Raw genomic sequence first — 25,497 nt, forward strand, 5'->3', positions numbered from 1 at the left:
CGCTTTGGTTCCTCACTGTTAAATTAAGGTAACACTCAGGCTTTAAAGCAAGGTCAAACTCAAGCTGTAAATAAAGCTCAAACTCAGGCTGTAAATAAAGGTCAAACTCAGACTGTAAATAAAGGTCAAAATGAAAGTTAAATACATGTTTGCCAAACATGGTTTCTGTCATTATTGTTCGTTCGTGTGCTGATTTATTTCACAGTGTTCATGTTTCTGACTAGTTTACTTTGAATTAGTTATTGATGATATACAAAGAAGGGGTGTGGCATCATGATTGACAGTTCTGTTGACCAATGAGGCTCCTGCAGCGCTGTGTGCTCCTTAAAACTGCCATTCATCATGACACTGAGGACTGGACTGATAACTGAGCCACTTGTTGCACCATTGCCTGACTATATTTAACAGAGTTTGTAAATCAGATTCAGACTCAGTAAAATTAAATCATCAGCTTGTATGTTTTTAACTTTAAGCTTGTTTTTAGTTCTGAAAGTGTTGTTTTAAGTTATTTTCTTTTTGTAGTGAAAGTAAAATCTCTTTCTTCCTGCAGATTGGTGGAGCTGGCTGATCTCTCACAGACAGATTAGAGAGATATGATACTTTAGCATCAGTGTTGAGAAAGTCATATTAAACCCAACAATGAAAGAGGAACTCAGTGATGAAAACAACATCAGACATCAACATAAAGAAACAACCATCAGAACAGTGTCTGGAAACTAGAGTCATGTTTTATTTAAATATTCAGAAACAAAAGAAGAAACTGTGTGGACTCTCCTGCAGAATTTTTTATTATAGTCTGACTTTATACTTCACCTCTCCCCCTGTTTATCCCAAACTAAATCAGGGGTGTCAAACATAAGGCCCGCTGGCCAAAACCGTCCCGCAAGAGGTTGGAATCCAGCTCGTAGATGACTTCCCAAAGTGAAACAATTACAGAGAAGGCATTAGCTACAATTTTTCAATAAAAGAAACTGTAATTTCATATTTGTCCTCTGGGGGTAACATACAATCATAGTGCTGATGGAGCGCACCTGAACGGTGCTCAAAGAGAATATTTGCAGTTTGCATAATCTGGTGGAAATTGACAGACATTTTAGAGTACTCCAAGATCCAATCAATGCTAAAGTTTTCGTATATGTTAACTTGTAACAGCAGGAGTGGTGGATCCACATTTTTCGAAAAAGGGGCCACATATTGCTTACCATACATGTGCATACTCATAGGTCCCACTATGGGACTCATCATGGCGAAAAGTACAACAGCTGTTTTTCTAAAAAGATAGTTCATGTAATGTGAACATGTTCAGAATGTACTTTTACTTTTTTGCACTAAAACAAAGGGAACATTTTTGAGTTGTCCTTCTCTGTAGGTTATTCTATGATTTTACTTGTTCGGCCCACTTGAGATCAAATTGGGCTGTATGTGGCCCCTGAACTGAAATGAGTTTCACACCCCTGAACCATAGACTGTAAAAAATGAACAGTGAACAGCCCTGAAATGAACAGCCCTGAACTAAATGCTAAGATAAACAAACATCTCTGACAGGTGTCAGTTTAAAATAAGACCAGGGGAGGAGCTCGTGTTGCTCTGCACGTGTATCCCTGACCTGTCCGGCCCGGCAGGGGGCGCTGTGGCGTTCACACCGCGCAGCTTTAACACTGTTCAATACCAGCGAAGAAGAGTCCGTTCAGTGCGGAGCAGACATCAGTTAGCCATCTTCTGTGTGAAACACTGAAGATTAAACACCCTGTATCGGTTTTAACGTGGTCTCTGGCGGGTGATCAGCGTTTGAATCATTAAACACACCTCCAGGATTCCTCAGGGTCGTTCAAAGCTGCGAAAATGGCGGAAAACACAGGTGAGTGTGTCGGCTAACGCTAGCTGGGGGGTTAGCTCATTCTGGGTTAGCATGAACTCTTTGAACAGAATCACTTTGTTAACTATGAAATAAATCACTGGTGATGCACTGAGTCTTACTCCTTCATCAGTCAGAGAAGTGTGGCCTGTACTCTGTAGGGACTCTAGCCTCCGTGCTGCCTCATAGAGCATTAGCTTAGCATTAGCAGGAGGAGGAGGAGGACACGCTCCTTCAGCCTGAAGCTTTCACTGACTCTGAGATCACACCTGAACACCTGCAGCGGGAAACTTTATTCAGCTCAGTCTGTGTTTAACCCTGAGTCTGTCTAGGGGGACTCTGGCTCCCGGTCCCGGTTTGTTTATGAGTGAACCGGCTCCATGAAGGAGCGGTGGCCCAGGTCACATCAGGACACGAGTCCGTTAGATCAACAATCAAGTCTATGATGAAGGGGATCTGTCAGATCCTCTCGCCGCGTCAGGTACACATGCATCTCACCAGCCAATCAGGAGCCAGGATTCAGAGCGTGAACCGCGCTAACGTCAGCAGAATGATGTTCAGTTTGATCTTCGAATAATCGATTAATCGTTTAAAGAGTCAGATCGATTATCATCTCCTCGTTAACTGTAACATGTTTATTCTCTGGGTTGTAAAGAGGTTCAGTCTCTGATGAGGTTTATAGAGCAGCTCTCTTTTAGACATTAAACAACAAAAACCTTCAAAATAACATGAAAACATTCGGGTCTCATCAGAGAGCATGTGTTTGGTGAAACATGTGCGGCTCTGTGAGAGTCAGAAGTGGAGAAACACTCCAAAGATCATACTCCTCAGGTGTTTTCTCACCTGGTAATCTGAAGACGTCTTAGAGCAGGATGCGCTTTCCCTCCTGGGATGGTCTGGACAGATGGGAACAAAACAAGCCAGTAGAGACCTCTATGAAGAGCTGGTCTCGGCTCGCCTGAACCCTGGAGCACATCATCTGCAGTGAGAACGCCATCGATTGAGAAACCAGTATGAGCGGTGCCCAGGGCAAACCTGCTCACCTGATCAGAGATCCACTAGGCCTCGAACCTCCTCTCTGCTGATTCAGCTGGTCCGTCCTGGTTCTGATTCCTTTGCACCACTCACTTGTCCCTGTCAAACTCTTGTTCTTAAACTCGGTGTGAGCCCAGAGTCCCCTGCAACCCTGACCCTCAGGCATCAGTGAACGCAGCATGTCATTTTGTAGCCAAGCTTTTTAAAGTATTTCAACCTGGAAACTGTGAGCTTCCTTCACTGCCGGTGTATCCACCACATCACACCACATCACCGTCCCAATGTTACTGAATGTGTCACTGAGCGATGACATGTCACCACAACAGCAGTCCACACAGAGCTCAGAGATAGATCTTCAGGTCACACAGGTTGACTCTGGAGAGCAGATATGACCTTCTCCAATGATTGAAGGGATTGATAGATTCAGTTCTCTCTGTGAATTGACGCGTTGATTCATGATTACAGCTTCTGTCTTTTTTTTTTTTCATTTTGATCAGAACAAAATGAGACGAAGCACGACAGCTCCTCATCTCCAGGCATGACGGACCAGGAGAAGGAAGTGGCAGCGAGTGCTTACGAAGCATTCTCAGTACGTCTTCTTTTCTCTCCCATAAATCTTCAATCATCAGGCAGCTGTCGGTCTATCGTCTGCGTTCTAACTTTCTGTGGTTTGGAACGTTGCTCCTGTTTCTCTCTCAGGCGGGGAAATACGAGGAGTCTCTGAAGCAGCTCGAAGCCCTGCAGGACTTGAACAAAGAGGACTACAAGATCGCCCTGAACAGAGCCGTGGTGGACTTCTATAAGAGCGGTCAGACCACCACAGGAACTCTGAAGCAGACTCTGCTGGCCATGAAGAACCAGGTACCTGCTGCTGATCCAGGACTCGCTGGTCTCTTCACGTAGAACCTGTTTTCTATCAATGATGATGAACATGAACATGAACATGAACTCTCTCTCAGGTTCACACATCAGCGGAGGACGTGGACGGGCTGGACGATGTGGAGAACAGTCTGCTGTACTACAACCAGGCCATCATCTACTACCACATGAGACAGTACTCTGAGGCGATCTCCATCGGAGAGAGACTCTACCAGTTCCTGGAACCGTTCGGTAAGTCCCGGTACTCTGATATCAGCAGACTCACTGACAACATTAAACCAGAGCTGTTCCCTCTCTGAGGGTGTGTCATCACTCTGCAGCACTGACGGAGCCTGTTTATACAGAGTCTCAGGGGGAGACGGAGCCTGCAGGTGGGCTGGTCTTCTCCAGGATTATTCATGCTAATAAGAACATTTCATCTCTGTCTCTCTGTCCTGGTGGAGAGATTCTCTCTGTTTCATGCGTTAGCTGTGAGTCTGGCATGCAGTCACTGTGTTATTTGTCCTTGTAGAGAAGTTTGCTCAGGCCGTGTGCTTCCTGCTGGTGGATCTGTACCTGCTCACCTTCCAGCCTGAGAAAGCCCTCCACCTGCTGGCTGTGCTCGACAAACTGTCTGTGCAGGGCAGCAACAAGAACGGCAAAGGAGAGGTACAGCACCTCTCCACATCTCCTCTCCCTGCTCTTACTACTGTCATCATGAAGAAGTTCAGAGTTTCACTGAAATCTGTTTGTGTTTTTAGAACAATTCAAACAAAGACGGAGCCAATCAGAAGGCAGAGTTCACCGCCATGATCGAGGCAGCTAAATCAAAGATGCACCAGGTGAGTGTTTGACCTGTCGTGTGTCTGTGTCTCTGTTACTCTATGACTGACCGCTGTTTCCTCTGCAGTACAAAGTCAGAGCCTACATCCAGATGAAGTCATCTAAAGCCTGTAAGAGGGAAATCAAGTCCGTCATGAACACAGCAGGGAACGTGAGTATCTCTGAAGTCAGTGACCTTCTTCCAGAGGGAGGAGCTTCTGTTAACACTTCCTGATTTACCTGTGGACCAAAGACTGACACACCTGATCTCTCCTCTCTCTCTGACATGTCTGTGTTTCCTCTCCTCCTTCAGTCCGCTCCCTCGCTCTTCCTTAAGAGTAACTTTGAGTACCTGAGAGGAAACTACCGGAAAGCAGTGAAGCTGCTGAACAGCTCTAATATCGCAGAGCATCCCGGCCCCATAAAGACAGGTGAGCCTACCTGCTCCTCCTGTGAGCCCCACTGACCCTGGATCAGTGTGCTGCTGTATTGATGATGTCTGATGTGAGCAGCAGGTGATAACGTCTGTGTCTGTCCCGTCTGCTTCAGGTGAATGTGTTCGATGTATGTTCTGGAACAATCTGGGCTGCATTCACTTTGCTATGGGGAAACATAACCTGGGCATTTTCTACTTCAAGAAGGCACTGCAAGAGAACGACCACACCTGTGCACAGCTGGGCGACGGAGGCAACGGGCAATGTAGGTCACAGTAACCTCTGTCTGCTGAGTCAATACAAGCAGCGACTCAGCAAGCTGTGAATACAGCTGATCACAGAGATGTGCTGTTACTCATGTTCACCACTCCCTCCTTCTTCCTCCTCCTCTTCCTCTTCTTCTTTGAACAGCTAAGAAGTTCACAGGTATCCCAATGTGTGCTCTGCTAGCTAACAAGCGCTATGAGCTGCTGTATAACTGCGGCATTCAGCTGCTGCACATTGGACGGCCTCTGGCGGCATTCGAGTGTTTGATGGAGGCGGTGCAGGTTTATCACTCTAACCCCCGGCTGTGGCTGCGGCTCGCAGAGTGCTGCATCTCTGCTAACAAAGGGGTAGGACTCTTCTTCTCTTAACTTCGACTTCACGTACCTCTCTAATAAAGACATATGACCTGGATTATCATCCATGTAAATGTGTGTCGTACAAAAACACACATTAGGTGACTCCATCGTGATAAATATGTAAAATAACTCATGGAAGCGGTGGAAGCAGAAATATGCTCGTGAAGCAATGATTCATAAAACTGCATCTTGTTGAGGAGACTTTTCTCTTCATGTTCAGTTTTCACTTTGTGTCTGTGTGTGTTCAGGGCTCGGAGCAGGAGAGTAAAGGTTTACCATGTAAAAAAGGAATCGTTCAGTCCATCGTGGGGCAGGGTTATCATCGTAAGATCGTCCTGGCCTCTCAGACGACTCAGAACACCATCTACAGGTGAGTGTGGACGTCTCAGAGTCCTGCAGCTCAGGCTGATGTACAGGTTCAGACGAGTACCTTCAGTGTTCAGCAGAGGGCAGCAGAGCTTCATGCAGTTATCTTTATGTTCTCCCTTAAAGACAGTTCAACATTTAGTTTCTTCACATTAGAGAGCATCTGTGTGTCCTCATGTTTCCAGTGAAGCTCTTCAGTGTTTCTCCTGAGAGACATGTTCCTGTTTTAAAGTCTGAACCGTTTATAGATACAAAGCTGTGTTTGACCTTTGTGTACATGTGTTTGTGTGACTGTGTATATATGTGTGTGTCCTGACGTGTGTGTGTGTGTGTGTCTGTCTCTCTCTGCAGTGAGGGTCAGTCAGCAGCCATCCCAGTAGCTAGTATGGAGTTTGCAGCGATCTGTCTGAGGAATGCTCTGCTGCTGCTCCCTGAACATCAGACGCAGGACGCTAAGACAGAGAACGGCTCCAAGAGCTCCAGCCAATCAGGGAGCACCGAGAGCGGCAGCGAGAACAGTGATGCCTGCAGGTCTCAAACACACACACACAAATACACACACAGCCAGTCACATCCCTGATTACCGGGCTCATCATCTTATCATGACGTTAACTTTGTGCTTTGAGTGCTGCAGTTAAATGTGTGTATTGATGGTTTGTGTGTGTTTGTGTGTGTGTGTGTTGCAGTGGGAAAGGTCAGGAGGCTGATAAGTTTCTGTCTGCAGCGCCGTCGTCTCCTCTTAGGAAACAGGAAGTAGAAAACCTCAGGTAAGAACACGCCTCCTCATCTTTTTTTAATCACCTGTAAACCGCAGAGGTCAATGAGGTCATCAACGATATCACTGTCTGGCATGCAGGTGCTCCATCCTGGCCTGCAGCGCCTATGTGGCGTTGGCTCTGGGAGATAACCTGATGGCTCTGAACCACGCGGAGAAGCTGCTCCATCAGACGAAAGTGTCCGGATCACTGAAGTAAGGCTTGAACCTGCTGCTCACCTGTCCTGAGTCTACAGCCAACCATCACTCACCTGTCTGTTCTGTCCGCAGGTTCCTGGGTCACCTGTATGCTGCTGAAGCCCTCATCTCATTGGACAGGATCTCCGACGCCATCTCCCACCTGAACCCGGAGAACGTGAGCGACGTGTCGATGGGAGTCTTGGCCAGCGAGCAGGATCAAGGTCTGCAGGTTTCCCACACAACGCTCTGAGAGTCCCTCAGTCCTGATCCCTTTAATGATGTTTGTTTCTATCTGCAGGGTCAGACAAAGGAGACGAGCCCATCGAGTCACGTGAGTCCACGCACCTCCTCATAACCCTAACACACCGCAGTTACAGGATGCTTACACTGACTGACCTACAGCAGCACACGTGCAGCTTCAGAAACAGAGAGTCTGCAGAGTCTGTGTGTTTACATGAGTTCATCTCTGATGTGAACGTGTCAGAAATGCTCAAACAGACACAAAGAAGGACGAGGTTGTTTTTTAGAAACAAGAGGAGAACATCGATGAGGGGACCCTAAGCAGAAACATGATGTGGACGCTCGCAGTCGTTATGATGTTTAAGATTCTCTGATGGTTGGTGCAGAAAGAACAGATCAGTTTAAAACGAGTCAGGAGAAGAAAAGTTTGGAGTCTTGAGAGTTTTTGATTTATTTGGTGATCAGCTGAAACGGAGTGAAATCCTCAAATACAACACAGTCAGACCCTAAAATCTGTGTGTGTGTGTGTGTGTGTGTGTGTGTGTGTGTGTGTGTGTGTGTGTGTGTGTGTGTGTGTGTGTGTGTGTGTGTCTGTGTGTCTGTGTGTGTCTGTGTGTCTGTGTGTGTCTGTGTGTGTCTGTGTCTGTGTGTGTCTGTGTGTAGCAGGGAAGCAGACCCCCCTGTGTTACCCCAGCACTGTGACAGCAGCTCGGGCCATGATGCTGTTTAACCTGGGCAGCGCCTACTGTCTGAGGAGCGAGTACGACAAAGCCCGCAAGTGTCTGCATCAGGTAACCATTACGCCACCTAAACATCATGGGTATATATCCGCTAAAGCGGAGCTGTGGAGGACTGCTCTGAAGGTAAAGTCTGTCGTTTGTCTCCTCGTCTTCAGGCTGCGTCCATGGTGAACACCAAGGAGATTCCACCTGAAGCCATCCTGCTGGGAGTCTACTTAGAGCTGCAGAACGGTCAGCACACACACACACACGCACTCACAAGCACACATGCACACACGTACACACGCACACACATGCTGACTGTGAGCGTTTCATCAGAGTCTGGTCTCTGGGAGAAGCTGGATGAATACAGCTGCTGGATCATGACCACAGCTGGCTCTTCTCAGTTTGGTTACCTGATTTTTAGTAACCTCCTCCTCTGTTCTGTGGTAATTTTGGCAGCTATTTTAGATTTAGTCTTTAGACGATAATGCCTGTTAGTTTTAGTCACATTTTAGTGTTTTCAGCCCTTTTTATAGTTTTAGTCTAGTTTTAAGGCTGATTTATACTTCTGTGTCGAATCGACGGTGTAGCCTACGCCGTAGGTCCGTGTAGCTCCCGTACCTACGCAGAGGCATACGCACGTAGCTGACGTGCACCTCCTCCAAAATGTAACTACGCGTCAAATCGACGCAGACCGGATCCCGGACATTGGCCGCACATCGGCCGTGTATTTCATCTCCTCTCGATTCTTCATGTAATCATGTCTGTATGATAAACAGCAACATGGATCAGCTGTAGATTAACATAACATGCTCTGAATCTCAATGGAAAAGTAAACAGAGATCGTAGCGGGGCCGGAAGGAGGCCACCAGCTATCAGAGAGACCACACTGTTGCTGTGCGACACGGACACATTAATGCACAAGTATGTGGGGCTCATGTCCGCGTCAGCCCCTGCTGCGTAGGGGAGACGCAGAAGTATAAATCAGCCTTTAGTCTGCGGAAACTCAAAACATTTTAGTCTTTTAGCAAAACATCTTCACTCTTTAAACGATGAATGTCGTCGATCAGATATTGGTATCAGTGTTATTCCAAGTGTTAAAATCATCAACATTTCACTCCTTTAACACTTTTGTTAGTGTAATATCTTAAATAATTCGGCCTGTCCCTGCTAAAAAGTAAAAAGAAAACATTCTTGATGTTACCACTGTGACTGTATTTTGATTCTCTTGATGCACAAAAATACCTGCAGGGACAGGCGCACTGGACAGTCAGTTCACGGCACTTTGAAATGCATCTGCATCTTTGATGACAAGGAGTTGATCAAAACTCACTAAACATGTCTGATATATCACCAAATTGGCACAAATCAAACTCTAGACGCGGAGCTTTTTACAGTAATAGCAGCAAAAACGTCAAACATCAAATAGTCCATCAACAGAAAACAGACGTCCCCTGGTTGTGTCTTTGTCACTAACGCACACTGGGGGTAAAAATCATCAATGAAGATGAGATGGAGGCGGGGAGAGCTGGTTCATAAAGCACACCTGCTGCAGGTAGAGACCAAGCTAACACTGCGCTTCTCAGATTATAATTCAGCCTGTCATGGGAATTGATCAATTTTATCTTTAAAGATTAGACGCACAGTGGGGGGAAAATATGAATTTTCAATGTCCAGCGGTCCGCCACTAAAGTTTTCGTCTCGTAAACAAAATCAAAACATATGTTCGTCAGAGTTTTTATTATCAGTGATGCACTTCAGCTCGTCATAGTCTCGTTTTCGTCATGAAAAAATGAAAAAACTAAATTAACACTGCCTCTATTCCCCTGCCCCCCCTTCCCCTCAGGAAACACCCAGCTCGCTCTGCAGATCATAAAGAGGAACCAGCTGCTGCCATCGGCTGTGCAGAGAGTGTCTCCAGACTCCAGGAAGAAACCCGTCCAGGCTCTTCAGACCGTCCAGCCCATCCAGCTCCCCTCATCCTTCACACAAGTTCAACGCAAATAAGACCTCCTGACCCCCCCATACACACACCACAGACTCCACACACACGCTCACCCCTGACCCAGAGCGGTGGTATTTATGAAGCTGCTTCCCTCAAAGTCAGCGGCCGTATGAAATACTGACTGGCTGCTGGCTGACGAGCTGAGCCGCATTGTGGACTGAGAGCTGCTGACTTTTTATTTCTTCAGACTGAGGAATCTGTGACGTCTCTGTATGAAAATAAATTTTATTTACTATCAAACATGAGACTCCAATATTTGATTTAAAGAGAGGCAACATGAAGACGTCCGACCTGGAGAAACCGTTTCATCGAGAGTCACCAGGGCGAGATTTTAAAGTTAGAGCTGACGGGACGATCAGATCCTGAAGTGAGTATGTTTTAACTTCTGAGGATTGGTCACTTTTATTAAAATGTTAAGTTACTGCTGTTTGAGCTGACCCCGCCCTCCCAGAGTCCTGAAGCTGACGTGTTCAGGATGTTGAACTCAAACATTCACAGACAGTAAATCACAGAGCATGGTTTTAATCACAGCAGCGCTCCGTCTCCTGGAGTCACAGTGAGTCTGATAAACTCTCTGCTCTACATCACATCATAAAGAATAACAGAACCATTATACTGGATCGCTCACACCAGGTCAGTGCTGGTCTCTGGAGCTGGATCACACATGGTCCACAGAGTCTGATGGTCCAGGAATCGACTCCACAGGTTCATAATTCATAGTGTTAAATAAGATAAGAGCCTTGCTGTGCTCAAAGTGCTCATTTAATCGTTTCTGAAGCTTTAACCTTCTGTTACCATCTGAAGCCCCGCCCACTCCACGCTGTGATTGGTCAGCTGTTTGCAGGTGAGACAAATTTTTAACTCCTTTCATAAGCTGGACATCCTGTTACTTCCTGTGAGGACGGCTGAGTTTATGTCGGCCGCTCTTCATGGTGCAAAGTTTTCTTTGGTTTCTGAACTAAAACAGTAAAACCTTCTGAGGTCTAAAAACATGATCTGAGGTTTTATAAACACCTTCAGAGGGACAGTCTGGGTGTTCTGTAGTCTGGTTGTTTGAGGTTCTGGTCTACAGTCAGTGTGTCACCCTCAGAGGATCCGCTGAGCTCGGCCCCTTGAACCAGAACAGAATCAGACCAGGATCCTCTGCAGACGGTCTCAAAGAGGCCGAGCTGAAAACTTTCCTTTAAGAGGCTAAAGTGATCCTGACGCTCAGACCTAACCTGTGTTTAGTTCATTAAATAAATATATATGAATGTTCTTCTTCAGGATGATTCTTCAACACAAACAAGGAGAGCAGATGAAGCTCCGCAGACTCTTCAGTCTGTTAACCCTTCCTCTGCTGCAGACTCAGACTCTAGTTCAGATATGAGTCACACATGTTGCTTTAACACTCATCATTCTCTAAAAACAAACAAAGACTCTGTGACTCCGTGACTCCATGTACCTGTCTGGACCTCAGCACCTTTAAAAAAGTCTTCTTGCATGTCCTTGTCTCCTCCCTGTTCGACCCTTGCAGCATGTCGACACTGATCACAGCTGACAGTTCTCAGAGTCTGCATCACTCAGAGGACTGGATCAAAGTTTAGTTTCAAACAAAGACTTCTTCCCTTTCTCATGAATCACTTCCTCAGGAAGTCCTCACCGTCAGGTCAGACACCCCTGAGTCCTCCTCCGTCTGTCCTCCAGCAGGAGAATAAAGCAGTAATGAACAGGTGATGGTGTCCTCCTGTGATCTCCTGCCGTCTAAAGGAGGATCCAGAGATACGTCTAAACACTACCAGACGACCTGCAGGGTGTTTCAGAGTCCTCCTCAGCTCTTCCAGTCCCAGGGGACACACAGGTCCCCGTCCTGCATGACGGAGAAGAAGTGGGAGACGCAGAGGTGGAGTCCCTGCAGGAGGGGGGACGGCTGCTCCACCAGCCTCCGACAGCACTGGATCATCTGAGAGGATGAGACGCTGGGCTCCTTGGACAGACTCCTCAGAGACAATGTGTGGAGACTCAGCTTCAGTAGCATGTCCTCCTCGGCCTGCAGCCTGGAAACCACAGAGAGACAGAGAGACAGAGACACAGAGGGACAGACAGACAGAAATACAGAGACACAGACACACAGGAGGAGACGTTAACACAGAGCAGCAGCACGGGCCCAGGTGAGGTGATACCTGAGGTTCCTCTCCTCTTTCTGATCCTGTGTTCAGGTTCTTGTATATCTGGTCTGTGAGCTTTGCGTTCTATTTTTAGCTCCATGATGTAAGGTCTCTGAGGTTCAGCTCTGAGTTGAGTTGTGTCTGACAGGTGAAGGATCCCTTCCTCCCCTCAGGTAGTGTTGTGGTCTGTGGAGGACTCAATCTGAGCTGCGTGACTCTGAATAAAGCAGTCTGACTCTCAGATTTTGTGTCTTTGTTGACTGTTACTCGTGTTAAAGTGACGTGTGTGACTCACTGTTTCCGGCGCTGCGTGCGCTGTCTGGCCTCGGGGGCATGGCTCTGGAGGAAGACCTGCAGCTTGGGCGGGTCACAGTTTGTGGGTATGAGGAAGTGTCCGGTCTCGTGGAGGCTGGGGTCAGAGCGGTCACTGAGCGGTGCAAACAGAAACATGTTACTGAACCAGTCTGAGTCTCGTGTTGGGGTGCAGAGCGTGGGGAGTCAGACGGCGTACTTCTCCAGTAGCATGGTGAGGCCCTGCAGGCTGCGGGGGTGCAGGTGGAGCCGTCCTGACAGAAGGTTCTTGTGGAAGGTGTTCAGGGTGCTGTAGTGCTCCGCGATAGGCTGAACCGGTCCTAGGCTCTCCTTCTGGACTACCTGAGTCCCCCCCAGCAGGAGGCTGATCCGCTCCTTCAGCCAGTCCGTCTGCTGCTGCAGGCTGCGATAGCTGGGCAGCTGCTCCAACAGCTAAGGAGGAGGAGGAGTTGGAGTCAGAATCATAATCATGAGAGGAGCAGACAGATCATGAGACAGCAGGCGGTCTGCTCACCTTGGTCCACTGGTGATGGACATCCATGGTTCCTAACATAACCTGTCCTGAAGCATTCATCCCTGATTGGTCGGAGAAGGTGACTGTGTGCCCTGAGGAAGACGAGGAGGAAGGAGGTTAAAGCTTCTCACATCTACGACCTGATCCATCAAGATGGGTAATCAATAACTGTGATTAGAGTGTGTGTGAGGCTGTCGGAGGAGATCTGTGTCTAGCTGAGAGCTGATGATGAAGAGCAAATACAGGTGACCTCCTCAGGTGTCGTTACCTTGCAGGTTGATCAGGACTTCAGGGTTCTGCTGAGAGAGCCGGCTCAGACTCTGCAGCTGACTGCACCTGTGGGCTACTCCCCAACTACGCTGCCACCTGCAACACACAACCACACCGTCATCACCATCATCGTCATAGCCTCCTTCCTCCTGTGTGACACTGTGACTGAGCTGTAGTGTGTGTGGTCTCTGTGTGAAAGTGAGCTCTGCAGTGAGTGTACCTGATGTCAGACAGGTGAAATCTGTGGCACAGCTCCTCCTTCAGTCTGCTCAGCTCCTCTCTGCGAGGAAGACTTGCGCTGTACTTCTTGGTAGCCTCAGGCTCGTTGTTCCTGAGCCAGACGCTGCAGGGGAAACACAAACGTCCTGAGAGACGGCTCCACAGAGAGAGCACGCACAGATTCATGAAACCTTCTGCACAGAGTCCCTGACCTGAGTGTGGGCTCCACCCGGCGGGCCTGCTGCAGCTCCTGCTCTGGGTCTCTGAAGCCGGTGAAGCTGTAGTAGCTCTTGTCCCACCTGATGGGTCTGTAGAAAGGCACACCTGCCCCAGGTGCAGCTTTAGACGGGTCTGTGCCTCCCTTCAGTCCTTTCATGTGCTCCACAGGCAGACTGCAGGACTTCAACACGTTCATCACTGTGCTCAACACGTCGTCGGTCTGCAGAGTGAAACTCACCGAGCGGAACCCTGAGAGGCAGGAGGGAGGTCACTGGTGTAATGACATCACTATGACATCATCATGACATCATCATTAAAGCAGGCTGTACCTGAAAAGAGCAGGTCCGGCTGCTCGTCACTGCTGTCCTTTGTGTCTCTCACATAAAACGTGAGCTTCATGGGCTGGAGAGAGCGAGAGCCGGGCTTCTGCAGGTTGTCAAGGTAACCGTTCAGCCTCTTTAAGGAGTTCTCGTTCACCTCCTGCAGAGCACAGCGTTAGAGAGGAGAGAGGAACCCCATAGCGTTAGAGAGAAGAGAGGAACCCCGTAGCTACAATCATCTCAGCTGTTTGTCCACAGCTTCATCCAAACAAGCTGGATGCATAAAGTATAAATAAAATAACTGCATCATTGATTTGATCAGCTGCTACAGGCCAGTCAATAACTAAGCATTCATTGATCTCTGTGCTGAGTGATCAGGTTTAACCGACATACTCGTTCTCTGGGATGTTGACCGAAGAAGTCCGGATGGACGGCGAAATAAAACGGTCTGAGAGCGTTGACGGCTTCTGCTCCTGACAGAGAGCGGCGAGGGACAAAATGAGCCGCAACGTGTTTCCTCTCCAGCCTGCAGAGAGTGAGTGAGAGAGAGAGAGAGAGAGAGTGAGTGAGAGAAATCTTTATATTTTTATTTTATATTTCTGTAAATAATCTGTAGTCATCTGTAAATATTTTGAAAAGCTAAATTAAATTGTTATTATTATTATTGTTAGTATTATTGTTGTAATTATTATTTTTTTAATTATTATTTTATTATTCATATATTTTCTGTCTTCTATATTTTAAAAAATGGTAAAACTGCACAGCTCTGTTAGTTTAACATTGATCTTTGGTATTCTGTAATTGTATGTTATTTTGTATTTTATTTCTATTTAAGCTTTAGCAATGATTACTTGTGTTTTCCATGCTAATTTATTTGTATTTATTTATTTATTTATTTATTTATTTATTGCACATATTAAAGAACAAAACAAAACATTGCATGTTCAATAACACAAGCCAAGATATAACAGATAAAATTCTATAAAAAAATTAACCACTAACATGTTATGTGCAGGAGGAGCCAAAAAACCCTAACAGGCTTTTGGAGTGGCCCTCTATAGAAAATAAAAAGACAAAGTATCAATGTAGAAACAGAATATCTACATACAAAACAAAAAAAAATTAATAAGAGGGAGTCATTTTATAACAATGATGAAAAGAAAAGAAGGGAAAGTTAAAAAACAAACAAAACACAAAAGAACAGAATATTTATTTATAAGTTAGGAAAGTGGGGAGATTATGTGTTTGTAAATATGCATTAAAATTGAATCATGTTGTATTACATAACTCACCTAATAGAAATTTTATGGTTTGTTTCTTGAATGAGTTGAAATTTGCGTTACTGTTATATGACCAGGTAAACTGTTCCAAAAGTGAGGGCCTCTGTATCTGATGGAAAACTGAGAAAAGGTTGTCCGAAAGAAAGCTGGATTGAGTTTATTTGCAGACCTTGTTTGGTAAAGATGGATCTGAGAGTTAAACTGAAATAAATCCTGAAAGCTTACTAGGAGTAAGTTGTGAATGTACTGAAAGACAAAAATATTAATTTGTAGACAGTGAAGATAAAAGATGGGGAGGATTTGTAATGATTGAAAAATAGGAGTAGAACTACTGAATCGATTGGAAAATGTGATAATTTTAATAAAACATTTCTGCAGAGACCAAATACCATCAAGGTTACTTTTTTTTTTTTTTTTTTTAAAGGTGCAAGCCCAACAATGTTGCAGTAAGATATATAAGGGTAAATCATAGTGTAATACAAATTAAGAAGGATTTTTCTTGGCAACAACTGTCTGATTCTTCTGATGATTCCAATATTCCTTGCAATTTTACTGGTAATGTGATCTAAATTGTTTGGTTGCTTCATTGTAGATGTTCCTTATTTTGAAAAAAAAAAAAAAAAAAAATATCCTTACTTACTTTTGTGCATTGCCTGTACACTGCTTGGCAGTACCTGCACCCAAATTGACTTGAAGCACTTTGTTACTCTTACTGATCTTGTTTCCTCTTGTCTAGATCTTTGCTTGTGTTGTTCTTGTTCTCGTATGTACTCGCTTTGGATAAAAGCGTCTGCTAAATGACATTGTAACATTGTAACATTGTAACTATGTGAATTTTCCAGGTGAGCTTTTCATCAATGACAACTCCTAAATTTTGTAAATTGAATTGAATTGAATTGAATTGGAGAGAGAGAGAGAGAGAGAGAGAGAGAGAGAGAGAGAGAGAGAGAGGGAGAGAGAGGGAGAGAGAGAGAAAAGTCTTTTTTGCTCCTCCACATGTCAGAGGAAAAGGATGATCTGTTGTGCTTTGGACCGTGGTGAGCCTTCAGGAGGACTCTGAGCAGACTTTTGGACCTGTTTTCACCTTCCGGTGTTTCTTTTAATTTTTGATCAACATTTGTTTGAGATTCTTCAGTTTTTCCTTGTTTGTTTCTGTTGAGTGAATCTTTGCCTCAGATAATTTTTGCAGCCTGCAGCATTAATGTGGACAATTCCTCCTGTCTTTAAATGAGACATGTGTTTCACACTCTCCTCTCTTTATATGAGACATGTGTATCACTCTCCTCTCTTTAAATGAGACATGTGTATCACTCTCCTCTCTTTAACCTGCTGATAACAGAAACCTGGCTGTGTCACCTGAAGGTGTATCTCAAGAGGCAGCTCACAGACATCTCTGCTGCTGGCTGTCATCAGGTGAGCTTTAAGTCCTCAGTCCATCACACCTGGAAAACATTCAGCAGAGCTTTAAACACTGACATCATTGATCCAGGTGAGCAAGAGGGTCTCAGGTACACAGGAGAAAACTCTCTAAACTCTCCTTCAGTTTAAAGTCAGTGTGAATGTAACCCTGAGATAACACAGGCATCTCAGGTGTAAACACAGGTAGCTCAAACAGCACACTGTTATCAGGAGTTAGCATGGGTCTTTAACTTTCAGTGACTTTTCCTCAATGACAGAAACAAACATGGCTGCTGTTAGCTCCTGAGTTAGCATCACAGTGTTAGCGTTAAACGGCTGTGCGCGTGCTGTGCGCGTGCAGGTACAGCGAACACGAGACACGTAAAGAGGACTACCTGTGTGAGTCCACCTGAGCGCTGACAGCAGGTACACAGCTGATTCTACCCTCACAGAGCTGTTAGCATTAGCTGTTTACCTCCCCTCTTCTTCTTCGTTTATGGTTTAATGAGTAGTCTTAAACAGCGTTTAGGCTCAGTGCTGCCCCCTGCTGGACTAAAGTGAGGTTCAAACAGATAAACTATGACCTCCTAATCTTCTAAAAAAACTGAAGTAGTCCTGAATCGTTCATTAATGAAGCTCATAGAGTTCCATGAGATGATCCTGTCTCTTCTACTGACTGATTTTTTTATTTTATTATTTATGCACGCAGGTCATGTTTCACTAACAGGTCATTATTTAGTGATCGTGTGAAAATGAAGCAGCACCCTGGAAAAAATGACCTTCCAAAAACAAGGGAAAACAAACTCATTTCAAGGTATCTTCACCTTGAAAAAGGCAAAAAAAAATCTGCCAATAGAACAAGTAAAAATTAGCTTGGTAAGATTTCTTAAAATAAGACATAATATTTAGAAAACTGTGATCTTAAAATTAACAGGGAAAACTCATTTTAAGCAATATTTTACCAGTATTTTAAAGCTTAGTGTCTCAGAATATTCCAGGAATGCTAACAACTATTTTTTCACTACAAAATAGATTTTTGCACAATTATATTTCATGTCAACTTCTTCATTTGAGATATATTTACCTTAATTTGAGTTGTATTATACCAACACTTCTCTAGGTTTAAGACCATCTTGTACTTGAAATAAGATTACAAAGTTTAATTTGAGCATTTTGAGATATAATGTCTTCTCATAGTTTGCTGGCTATACTAATATTCAGTCATGTTGTTTTTTAGGATAAGCCAGCTATGCTCAAAAGTAGGTGTTTCATCCTGTTCGTGTAGTTTGAGGATGTACATTTTTATCTGATTTAGAAGAAACAGTGCCTGAAAACTGTAACACACCCTTAAAAAAAACCCTTTTCTTTCTTTCTTTCTTTTATCAATGGAGCTGTTTTCTGATAGATTCTCCAATGAAATGCATTTACTTAAATCAAGTAAAGTGTTTGTCTTAAATCAAGATTATCAGTCCTCTACAAATAAGATCTCAGCTTGAAAAATGTATGAAATGTAAAATAAACCTTGTTTCTTCTAAATTACAACTCAAAACAATATAATTTCAAGATTGTTTGACTTAACAAGATATTTAAGATGCATTGTCTTAAAACAAGTCCCTCTATCTTGCTCAAATGTTACTTGTTAAGTAAATTTAACTTAAATTAAGTGGGATAAGACATTTTGACTAAAAAAGAGACAATTTCACTTGGTAAGATTTTGAGTTTTTGCAGTGTAAGGACTGCAAATGACATCAGCTTTCATCTCTTTCCTGTACTTTTTTTTAAAAATGTGTTTTGTGTTTATATCATCTTCATGATTTCTCTACATTTGTAATCCTTCCTGTTATGATATTTAATTTCTCTACATGTTCTCCTGCTCCATCTTGTTTTGAATCCTCCTTTGTTGTCATCTCTCTGCAGCCTGAAGTTTCTCTGCAGTAGCCTCTCTGGTTGGTCAGGTGTTAGTGGTGTTAGCTCCCTCAGCTGATACAGAGCTGAGTAAACGTGCATCACAAAGTGCATCATGTGAAGGACGCAGAACAGACACAGTGCTCTGAGAAGTTTTATGAAGATTCTTTGACTTGGCAACAGTTTACAGAAACACTGTGTGAACACGTACGCTGGTTCAGAAGGCAGTAATACATTTAACAAACTGAAGGATTACAGGTATGATCTGTTCATGAGGCAGTTTACTGAAAGACGTGTCAGGAAGAGACTTCTGTTTACCTGAGGCTGTTACCTGAGGTGGAGTTAAACTAAACCTTTATTAACCCTTTAGAGAGCTGCTCTGCTGCAGAACAGGAAATGGCATCAGACAGAAACAGAGAGAACAGGTGTGCACAGGTCTTCACCGGCTCCTTTTACAAACTGATGAACGTCGCTGCAGGACGACTATGTGTGTGTGTGTGTGTGTGTGTCAGGTAGAAAGGATATTTAACACGTTTGGTCACAAACCTTTAAAAAATGTAAAAGGTCAGGGTTATCTTTAAAATCAGATTCAATCTGAGCAGCTGGAGTTCAAAGAGACTGGAGTCTAAACTCTCAGGTTAGGTGATACTCTCTGGCAGGTATGAACACACAAATCTCTTCAGGTGAAGATCTGAGAGCAGGTAACGACACACAGCTGACCACACACACACCCTGACACAGCCCTGATCAGTGTGATTCACTCTGAAGGTAGAGACGGATCCCTTCAGCTCCTCCTCCTCAGCTCACATGTGCTCCGGGTGACTCTGCAGGCAGGAGATCATCTCTGAGACCGACCGTCCCTCAAAACAGATCTGATACACGGCCGTGAACAGAGGGAACCTGCAGAGAGGAGGAGGAGGAGGAGGAGGAGGAGGAGGAGGAGGAGGAGGAGGAGGAGGAGCAAAAAGGGGCGCTATCAGAGCCAGTGTTTAAGGGTTATTCCTCTCTGTAGAAGCTCTGCCCACTTTAACGCCTGAACATTGAACACATCCTGACGGTGTTTCTCTGCAGACTCAGAAGGTTGCTCTGATTCACGGCTGCAGAGTGAAGAGGTCTGAGCTAAACAAACATCACACACCTGTGAGCCATTGAACAAGGTGTGTGAAGAAACAGGTTAAAGACACCCGAGTGACCTTTGACCTCAGAGACCTCTCTGACTTCTCAGCAGTGTATTCCCTGAAGAGTCAGAGTTATTTAAAGTGTAAACATGCTCTGAAGTTCTCCTCACAGTATGAAACTCTCAGGTGAGTCTCAGGTAAAGACAGAGTGATTACTCACTTCTCCACCAGGCCTCTCTGTCTCAGGATGTGGTAGACCTCGGCTGAGGTGGCCGGACCCTGCAGCTTCTGACCGTTCAGCATCTCCTGCTCCAGCTGCTCGATGCTCTGAGAGGAGACACGAGGAGAACGAAGAGACATGAGGAGACATGAGGAGACATGAGGAGACATGAGGAGACATGAGGAGACACGAGGAGACACGAGGAGACACGAGGAGACACGAGGAGACACGAGGAGACATGAGGAGACATGAGGAGACATGAGGAGACACGAGGAGACACGAGGAGACACGAGGAGAACGAAGAGACATGAGGAGACACGAGGAGACACGAGGAGACATGAAGTCTATGAGTGAAGGTGTGAGGAGTCACAGAGTCACAGCAGACATGTTTGATCAGGACCTCACCTTCCCTGTCCTGGAGAATGCCTCGGCCACTCGTCTGTTTCTGCCGCCATAGCACGTCGTGATGAGGTCGGCCACGCCACAGCTCTCCAGGAAGGTCGCCGTGGAGACAGATCCGTTCTTGGAGAAGAGTTTGGCGAAGGCAATCATCTCCATCAGACCCAGACGGATCACCGCCGCTTTAGTGTTATCACCGCTCTGCAACCCGTCACAGAAACCTGCTCCCACCGCCACGATGTTCTGAGACACAGAGAGGACGCTTGTTAATATTTGTGTGTGTGTGTGTGTGTGTGTGTGTGTGTGTGTGTGTGTGTGTGTGTGTGTGTGTGTGTGTGTGTGTGTGTGTGTGTGCGTGTGCGTGCGTTTGTGTTTACCTTCAGAGCTCCACACAGCTCCACCGTGTCTGCGTCGTCCACCACGGTGATCCTGAAATTCGGAGTCTGCAGCAACTCTTTGAACAGCAGCCCGTTCTCCAGCACTCTGCTGCCTGCACACACACACTGCTCTTCATTATCATCATCATCATCATCATCATCATCATCATCACACACACACACACACACTGCTCTTCATCATCATCGTCATCATCATCATCATCATCACACACCCACACACACACACACTGCTCTGCATCATCATCATCACACACTGCACTTCATCATCATCATCATCATCATCATCATCAACATCATCATCATCACACACACACACACTGCTCTTCTTCATCATCATCAACATCATCATCATCACACACACACACACTGCTCTTCATCATCATCATCATCATCAACATCATCATCATCATCAACATCACACAGACTGCTCTTCATCATCATCTTCAACATGACTGTTTCTAACTTTTAACTTCACAAACCAAAAATGAGACTTCCCGCAGAATTTCAAAATAAAGTTCCCTGACTGATCTGAAGTCAGTTTACATTCATACCATAGATAGCATATAAAATGGATATCATCTCACTCAGCTCGAAGTGAGGCTGCCACAAAAACTGCTCCCCCCTGGTGGCTGGCCGCAGTATAGGTCAAAAACTCTGTCTCCCCCATTCATTTGAATGGGGCTGCGGTCAAACTTTAAAAAATAAATACACGTGGTACGAATGTTTCTCACATCCGTATGCTGTGATGTAGTTATTATTTGACTGTTTTGTGTTCAAGGCCTCTTTTTCCTGAAAAGTTTATTTTTTCGTTAGATATTAGAGGTTAAAGCTGCTGTGAGGAACTTTTGATTTACATCAATTTTGGCGCCCTATTGTGGACAAAGTGATACCTCTTATCTCTTGTTTTGTACATGCAAACGTAGTGTTATCAACAAAAACCTCACCCTGCTGTCTTTTAACAGCCAGATTTATCACTCGATGTGATTATTTGCCATGAAAACAGCCGAAAAATTATGTTTTTAAAGCCAAATGTCGATCATGTGGTCTGACATCTACCCCCTCTGAGTGGTTTAAAGGCATTAAAAATGACAACAGAGAAGGTATCAGTGTTGTTGTTTATGGTTTTGTTTGCTTTTAAAAGGTCATAACGAGACATCAGTGTTGGTTTCAGTCTGTTTCTCAGCTGGTGAAAAACTCCTCATAGTGCCTTTAAAAAACGGAATTTTAAATCTGGGGTTATTTGATTGACAGCTGCGTAGAGAGAAACTCTGTAGGACCTCCAGACCGTACACTGTAGGGCAGAGCTTGTTACCATGGAAACACACAAATTCTTTAGACTCTGGCTGCAAAAAATGTAAAAGATGGCAGCGCTCTGGAACAGGATATTTTGGCTTCAAAACCATACAATGGTAAAAGGCAAAGCAACGCTGTATATTATATACTATATACAGTCTATGGTCCAGACAGACTGAACCACAGAGGTCTTTTTTTATTAACGTTATCTTTTCTATTGTTTGAAATCTCTCTCTCTCTTTTATTGTTGCTCTCATGACTATTTAATTTTACCTGATTTTATATCTTTTATCTTTTATAGTGTTTCCTCTTTATTAGTTTGATCTCTAACTGCTCTCTCCTCTCTTCAGTCACTCTCCTCCCTGTCCTTCCTTCCAGCTCTTCAGTCTAGCTTTGATTTCTCTCTGACTGATTTCTCTTCTTTCACAGTTTGTATTTGTCCTCTCTGTCTGACTTCCTGTGTTGCTCTCATGTTGTTGTTGTTGTTGTTTTTGTGTTTCCTGTGTGTCAGCGCGCTGTGTGGAGCTATAATCAGACTCCGTCTCACCGATGGTGGTCTCACAGAACTTCTCAGCGGCCACCTCGTTGGCGATGTTCGCTCCCATCAGGACGCTGACGTCGATCCCCATCTTCTCCCTGATGATGTCAGAGATCAGCTTCAAACCTTCAGGACCCTCGTCTATACCCTGAGAGAGAGAGAAAGAGACACACACACACACACACACACACACACACACACACACACACACACACACACACACACACACACAGTAAGGAGAGCAGCCTGCAGGAGAGAGGTGTGTGAGGGAGGAGTGTTTCACCTCCTAAGGAAGAGAGTTGGTGTAAGGGATTCGAACACGTCTCCACCTTGATGAGCGTGATCCCTCGAGCTCTGGAGGACACACAGCCCGACATCTCGTCACACAGCTTCCTGATGAACTGATGAGGAACCACAAACACCAACAGGTCTGCTCCCTCCGCGGCGTCGCACAGCCGAGGGACTGCAACCTGCAGAGGACAGAGAGAGAGGATCTGAGGTCAGCCCGAGCAGGGTTAGTCTGAAGACTTAGACCGAGACACACCACGACACATACATCTGCTCGTCTGATGTTTAATTACTTCACATTATTGACACTTGTGTATCAGAGGAAGCTTCGCTCTCTCTGCTGTCGGTGTTATCTGGTGTGACACCGTCAGCTTCACAGAGTTTAACAGACCCATGGTTCATGATCTCAGGATGTTACACCCTCCTACTACCCCTACCCCTCCTCCTCCTCCTCCTCCTCCTCCTCCTCCTCCTTTTCCTCCTCCTCCTCCTCTTCCTTCTCCTCACCACGTTCTCGGGCAGCTTGTACCCTGGCAGATATTTGACGTTCTCATGCTCCGTGTTGATGATGTCGGTCAGCTTCCTGCCATTGATGTTCTCCTCGTATACCCACATCTTCACGGTGGAGGCGAAACACTGCAGCGCCGTGGCGTTACTCCCGATGATCCGGGCGATGGCCGAGCCCCTGGAACCACAGAGGTGGTCAGAAAACACACACACTAAGAGCTGCAAGGGGGGCTGTGTCACACATAATGTACAGGAGAGGCTTCACTCTGACTGAATGATGCACGACAGAGACTCAGAGAACTTTCTGTGGTAGCAGCTGTGGGTAAAGATGCTGCAGACAGACACTCAGAGTCAGGTCTGGAACTAAAGACCCAAGTCCTGATCATGTGAGGCTGAGAGGACAAACTCATCCTTCCCTGCTCTGTGGTATCCCTCCTGTGGACCTGAACACTGATCCGTTTGAGTGAGAGGACTCGGTGTCATGAAAATATCTGCTGGAGTAAAACTACGATTCTAATAATCAGAGAACAGTCAGCAGAGACTATGGAACAGTGTGACTGAAACACTAACAGGCAGAGACCTCCAACAGAACCAGACTCATGTTAGACATCTGCTGTGTTTACATGTATTTTAATATATATTGTGTTCAGAGTCTGAATCTTTATTACACCTTTATTCTGAGAATCATGCTGTCTCTCTGCAGATTAGGAGTCCATGAGAACAATGAGATTGAATATTGTTTATATTTTGTGTTACAGGGACATGCTGCCTGTCTCTTTATTGATGATGTTCAATAAGACTTGAGGCACATTGAGCTTCTCTCTGAGAACAGACTGAAGCTCAGAGAGCAGAAGCTTCATCCTAACATCTCTGATCTTTAAATTTAACCTCCTTCAGACAAACTGAACAAGCAGGCTCATCATGGAGGGTTTAATCATTACATATGACCATGCATCCTCCAGAAAACCTCACCGTGTTCTTTAACTCTCTGAGTGACTCTGCACCTGTCCCTGAGTTCACCTGCAGCACACACACTCATGCATGCAGCCAAACCTGGAACAGCGCGTGCATTCACAGGTAGAACAACAACCAAGTCCCAGCTGTTCATCATGTACCTAGAAGCACCCTCCTCCTCCTCCTCCTCCTCCTCCTCTTCATCATCACCTACCAGTTTCCAGAGCCGACGATACACACTTTTAACGGAGCGGCCATCTCTCTGAGAGTGTGTGTGAGTGTTACCTGCAGAAACACCTGTGACACTTCCACACACACATATATCCTCCTCACACACTCTGCAGTACAGCGACAGAACGGGGACGCGATGATCCCGGGCAACGAGCGTCTCCTGCTGATGATGTCACCTCGCGTCGCAGAGACGCCTTCAGGGAGTTGTAGGCTTTAGGAAAAGATGACGTCACTGGAGATTACATAACAGGCTGGCTTCATGAATTATGGATGGCATCTTTTGTTATATACCTTCATGATGGAGCATGATGGTGACGTGGATCCTACAGCAGAGATCACGTGGTCAAATACAGACTATGATGAAGCTGCTCTTCTTCCTCTGACAGGAGAGAGGACAGGTTACACTCAGGAGGCTGCTGTGATCTTGTCTGCGGAGAGGGATCACAGTTATCTTTAATTATATAGTCTGTACAGTTTAAAAGGTTTGTGCAGTGTGTTGATGTTATGATCATTTGTTTAGTTAGTTTGCATTCTTAATAATAGTTTTATTTCATCATTAAAACAAAACTCTGAGGATCTAAATCCCACAAAACTGATCTCAACAGGAAATAGTGTGTTTAAAGGGTTAATTTCCTGTGTTTTGATGTTTCTGAAGCTTTATATCTGCTAACCTGCTGCTGTCCACCTGTCCTGGATTAATAAAGTCTATCTATTCCAGTCTCTGTGCTTTGACATGTCAAGGCTCTGTGATGAAACTCATACAGCTGACATGTAGTCCTGTTTCTGTTGCCAGTCTACATCAGATGAGCTCAACATGTAAACATGTTCAGTCCTGCAGGTATCACAACAATCACAATAATCCTCATGTTGATCTGAGTGTGTTCATGTGTGTTTAAAGCCAGGATCGTGTTATTATGTCATAGAGCCTCAGAAGTGCTCTCTATGTTTCTGCTGCATTGTTGTGTGTGTCCTGCTGAGGGGGGAGTATCCCGGGCTGAGGGGGAGTGACCAACCCGGGATTTCCAAAATAAAAAACGCAGTAACGTCACTGA

General features: G+C 45.2%; 3 protein-coding genes across 6 annotated transcripts; 1 reads left to right on the plus strand and 2 right to left on the minus strand.

The window, feature by feature from the left end:
* Positions 1-1,616: 1,616 nt before the first annotated feature.
* On the plus strand, positions 1,617-10,155 carry cnot10 (CCR4-NOT transcription complex, subunit 10). 4 transcript variants are annotated; one of them, XM_034698042.1, is made up of 19 exons: positions 1,617-1,858; positions 3,388-3,479; positions 3,590-3,751; positions 3,850-4,000; positions 4,281-4,417; positions 4,510-4,590; positions 4,659-4,742; positions 4,884-5,001; positions 5,120-5,269; positions 5,416-5,618; positions 5,876-5,997; positions 6,345-6,524; positions 6,680-6,760; positions 6,850-6,963; positions 7,039-7,169; positions 7,247-7,279; positions 7,852-7,979; positions 8,084-8,159; positions 9,757-10,155. In XM_034698042.1, the coding sequence occupies exons 1-19, from the start codon at positions 1,843-1,845 to the stop codon at positions 9,915-9,917; spliced, it is 2,220 nt and encodes a 739-aa protein (XP_034553933.1). In that variant the 5' UTR covers positions 1,617-1,842; the 3' UTR covers positions 9,918-10,155. The 4 variants fall into 4 exon arrangements, with proteins under 4 accessions (XP_034553933.1, XP_034553935.1, XP_034553936.1 ...); XM_034698044.1 differs by having other exon boundaries at positions 7,855-7,979; XM_034698045.1 differs by having other exon boundaries at positions 7,253-7,279.
* Positions 10,127-17,103, minus strand: tcaim (T cell activation inhibitor, mitochondrial). The gene is made up of 11 exons (XM_034698047.1): positions 16,990-17,103; positions 16,553-16,638; positions 14,310-14,442; positions 13,926-14,076; positions 13,590-13,845; positions 13,379-13,501; positions 13,157-13,254; positions 12,889-12,980; positions 12,574-12,806; positions 12,358-12,489; positions 10,127-11,951 (listed from the first exon to the last, which is right to left on the minus strand). The coding sequence occupies exons 2-11, from the start codon at positions 16,585-16,587 to the stop codon at positions 11,726-11,728; spliced, it is 1,479 nt and encodes a 492-aa protein (XP_034553938.1). The 5' UTR covers positions 16,588-16,638; positions 16,990-17,103; the 3' UTR covers positions 10,127-11,725.
* Positions 17,104-18,639: 1,536 nt separating this feature from the next.
* gpd1l (glycerol-3-phosphate dehydrogenase 1 like) lies at positions 18,640-24,637 on the minus strand. Its single transcript, XM_034698048.1, has 8 exons — positions 24,429-24,637; positions 23,261-23,438; positions 22,795-22,935; positions 22,475-22,613; positions 20,614-20,726; positions 20,243-20,479; positions 19,838-19,944; positions 18,640-19,399 (listed from the first exon to the last, which is right to left on the minus strand). The coding sequence occupies exons 1-8, from the start codon at positions 24,470-24,472 to the stop codon at positions 19,303-19,305; spliced, it is 1,056 nt and encodes a 351-aa protein (XP_034553939.1). The 5' UTR covers positions 24,473-24,637; the 3' UTR covers positions 18,640-19,302.
* Between the last annotated feature and the right edge of the window lie 860 nt (positions 24,638-25,497).

Source organism: Notolabrus celidotus, chromosome 12, assembly GCF_009762535.1.
Source record: "Notolabrus celidotus isolate fNotCel1 chromosome 12, fNotCel1.pri, whole genome shotgun sequence".
NCBI classification, from domain to species: domain Eukaryota; kingdom Metazoa; phylum Chordata; class Actinopteri; order Labriformes; family Labridae; genus Notolabrus; species Notolabrus celidotus.

Coding starts and splice junctions, on each gene's coding strand:
- cnot10 (XM_034698042.1), top strand. Junction 4,591..4,658: donor CTAAATCAAAGATGCACCAG/GTGAGTGTTTGA, acceptor TTTCCTCTGCAG/TACAAAGTCAGAGCCTACAT. Junction 7,170..7,246: donor GGCCAGCGAGCAGGATCAAG/GTCTGCAGGTTT, acceptor TTCTATCTGCAG/GGTCAGACAAAGGAGACGAG.
- tcaim (XM_034698047.1), bottom strand. CDS start 16,587: ATGTCTGTGAGCTGCCTCTTGAGATACACCTTCAG. Junction 13,846..13,925: donor GCCGGACCTGCTCTTTTCAG/GTACAGCCTGCT, acceptor CCTGCCTCTCAG/GGTTCCGCTCGGTGAGTTTC. Junction 12,807..12,888: donor TCCATCACCAGTGGACCAAG/GTGAGCAGACCG, acceptor CCTCCTCCTTAG/CTGTTGGAGCAGCTGCCCAG.
- gpd1l (XM_034698048.1), bottom strand. CDS start 24,472: ATGGCCGCTCCGTTAAAAGTGTGTATCGTCGGCTCTGGAAACTG. Junction 22,614..22,794: donor GAGGGATCACGCTCATCAAG/GTGGAGACGTGT, acceptor TCTCTCTCTCAG/GGTATAGACGAGGGTCCTGA. Junction 19,945..20,242: donor CATTCTCCAGGACAGGGAAG/GTGAGGTCCTGA, acceptor GTCTCCTCTCAG/AGCATCGAGCAGCTGGAGCA.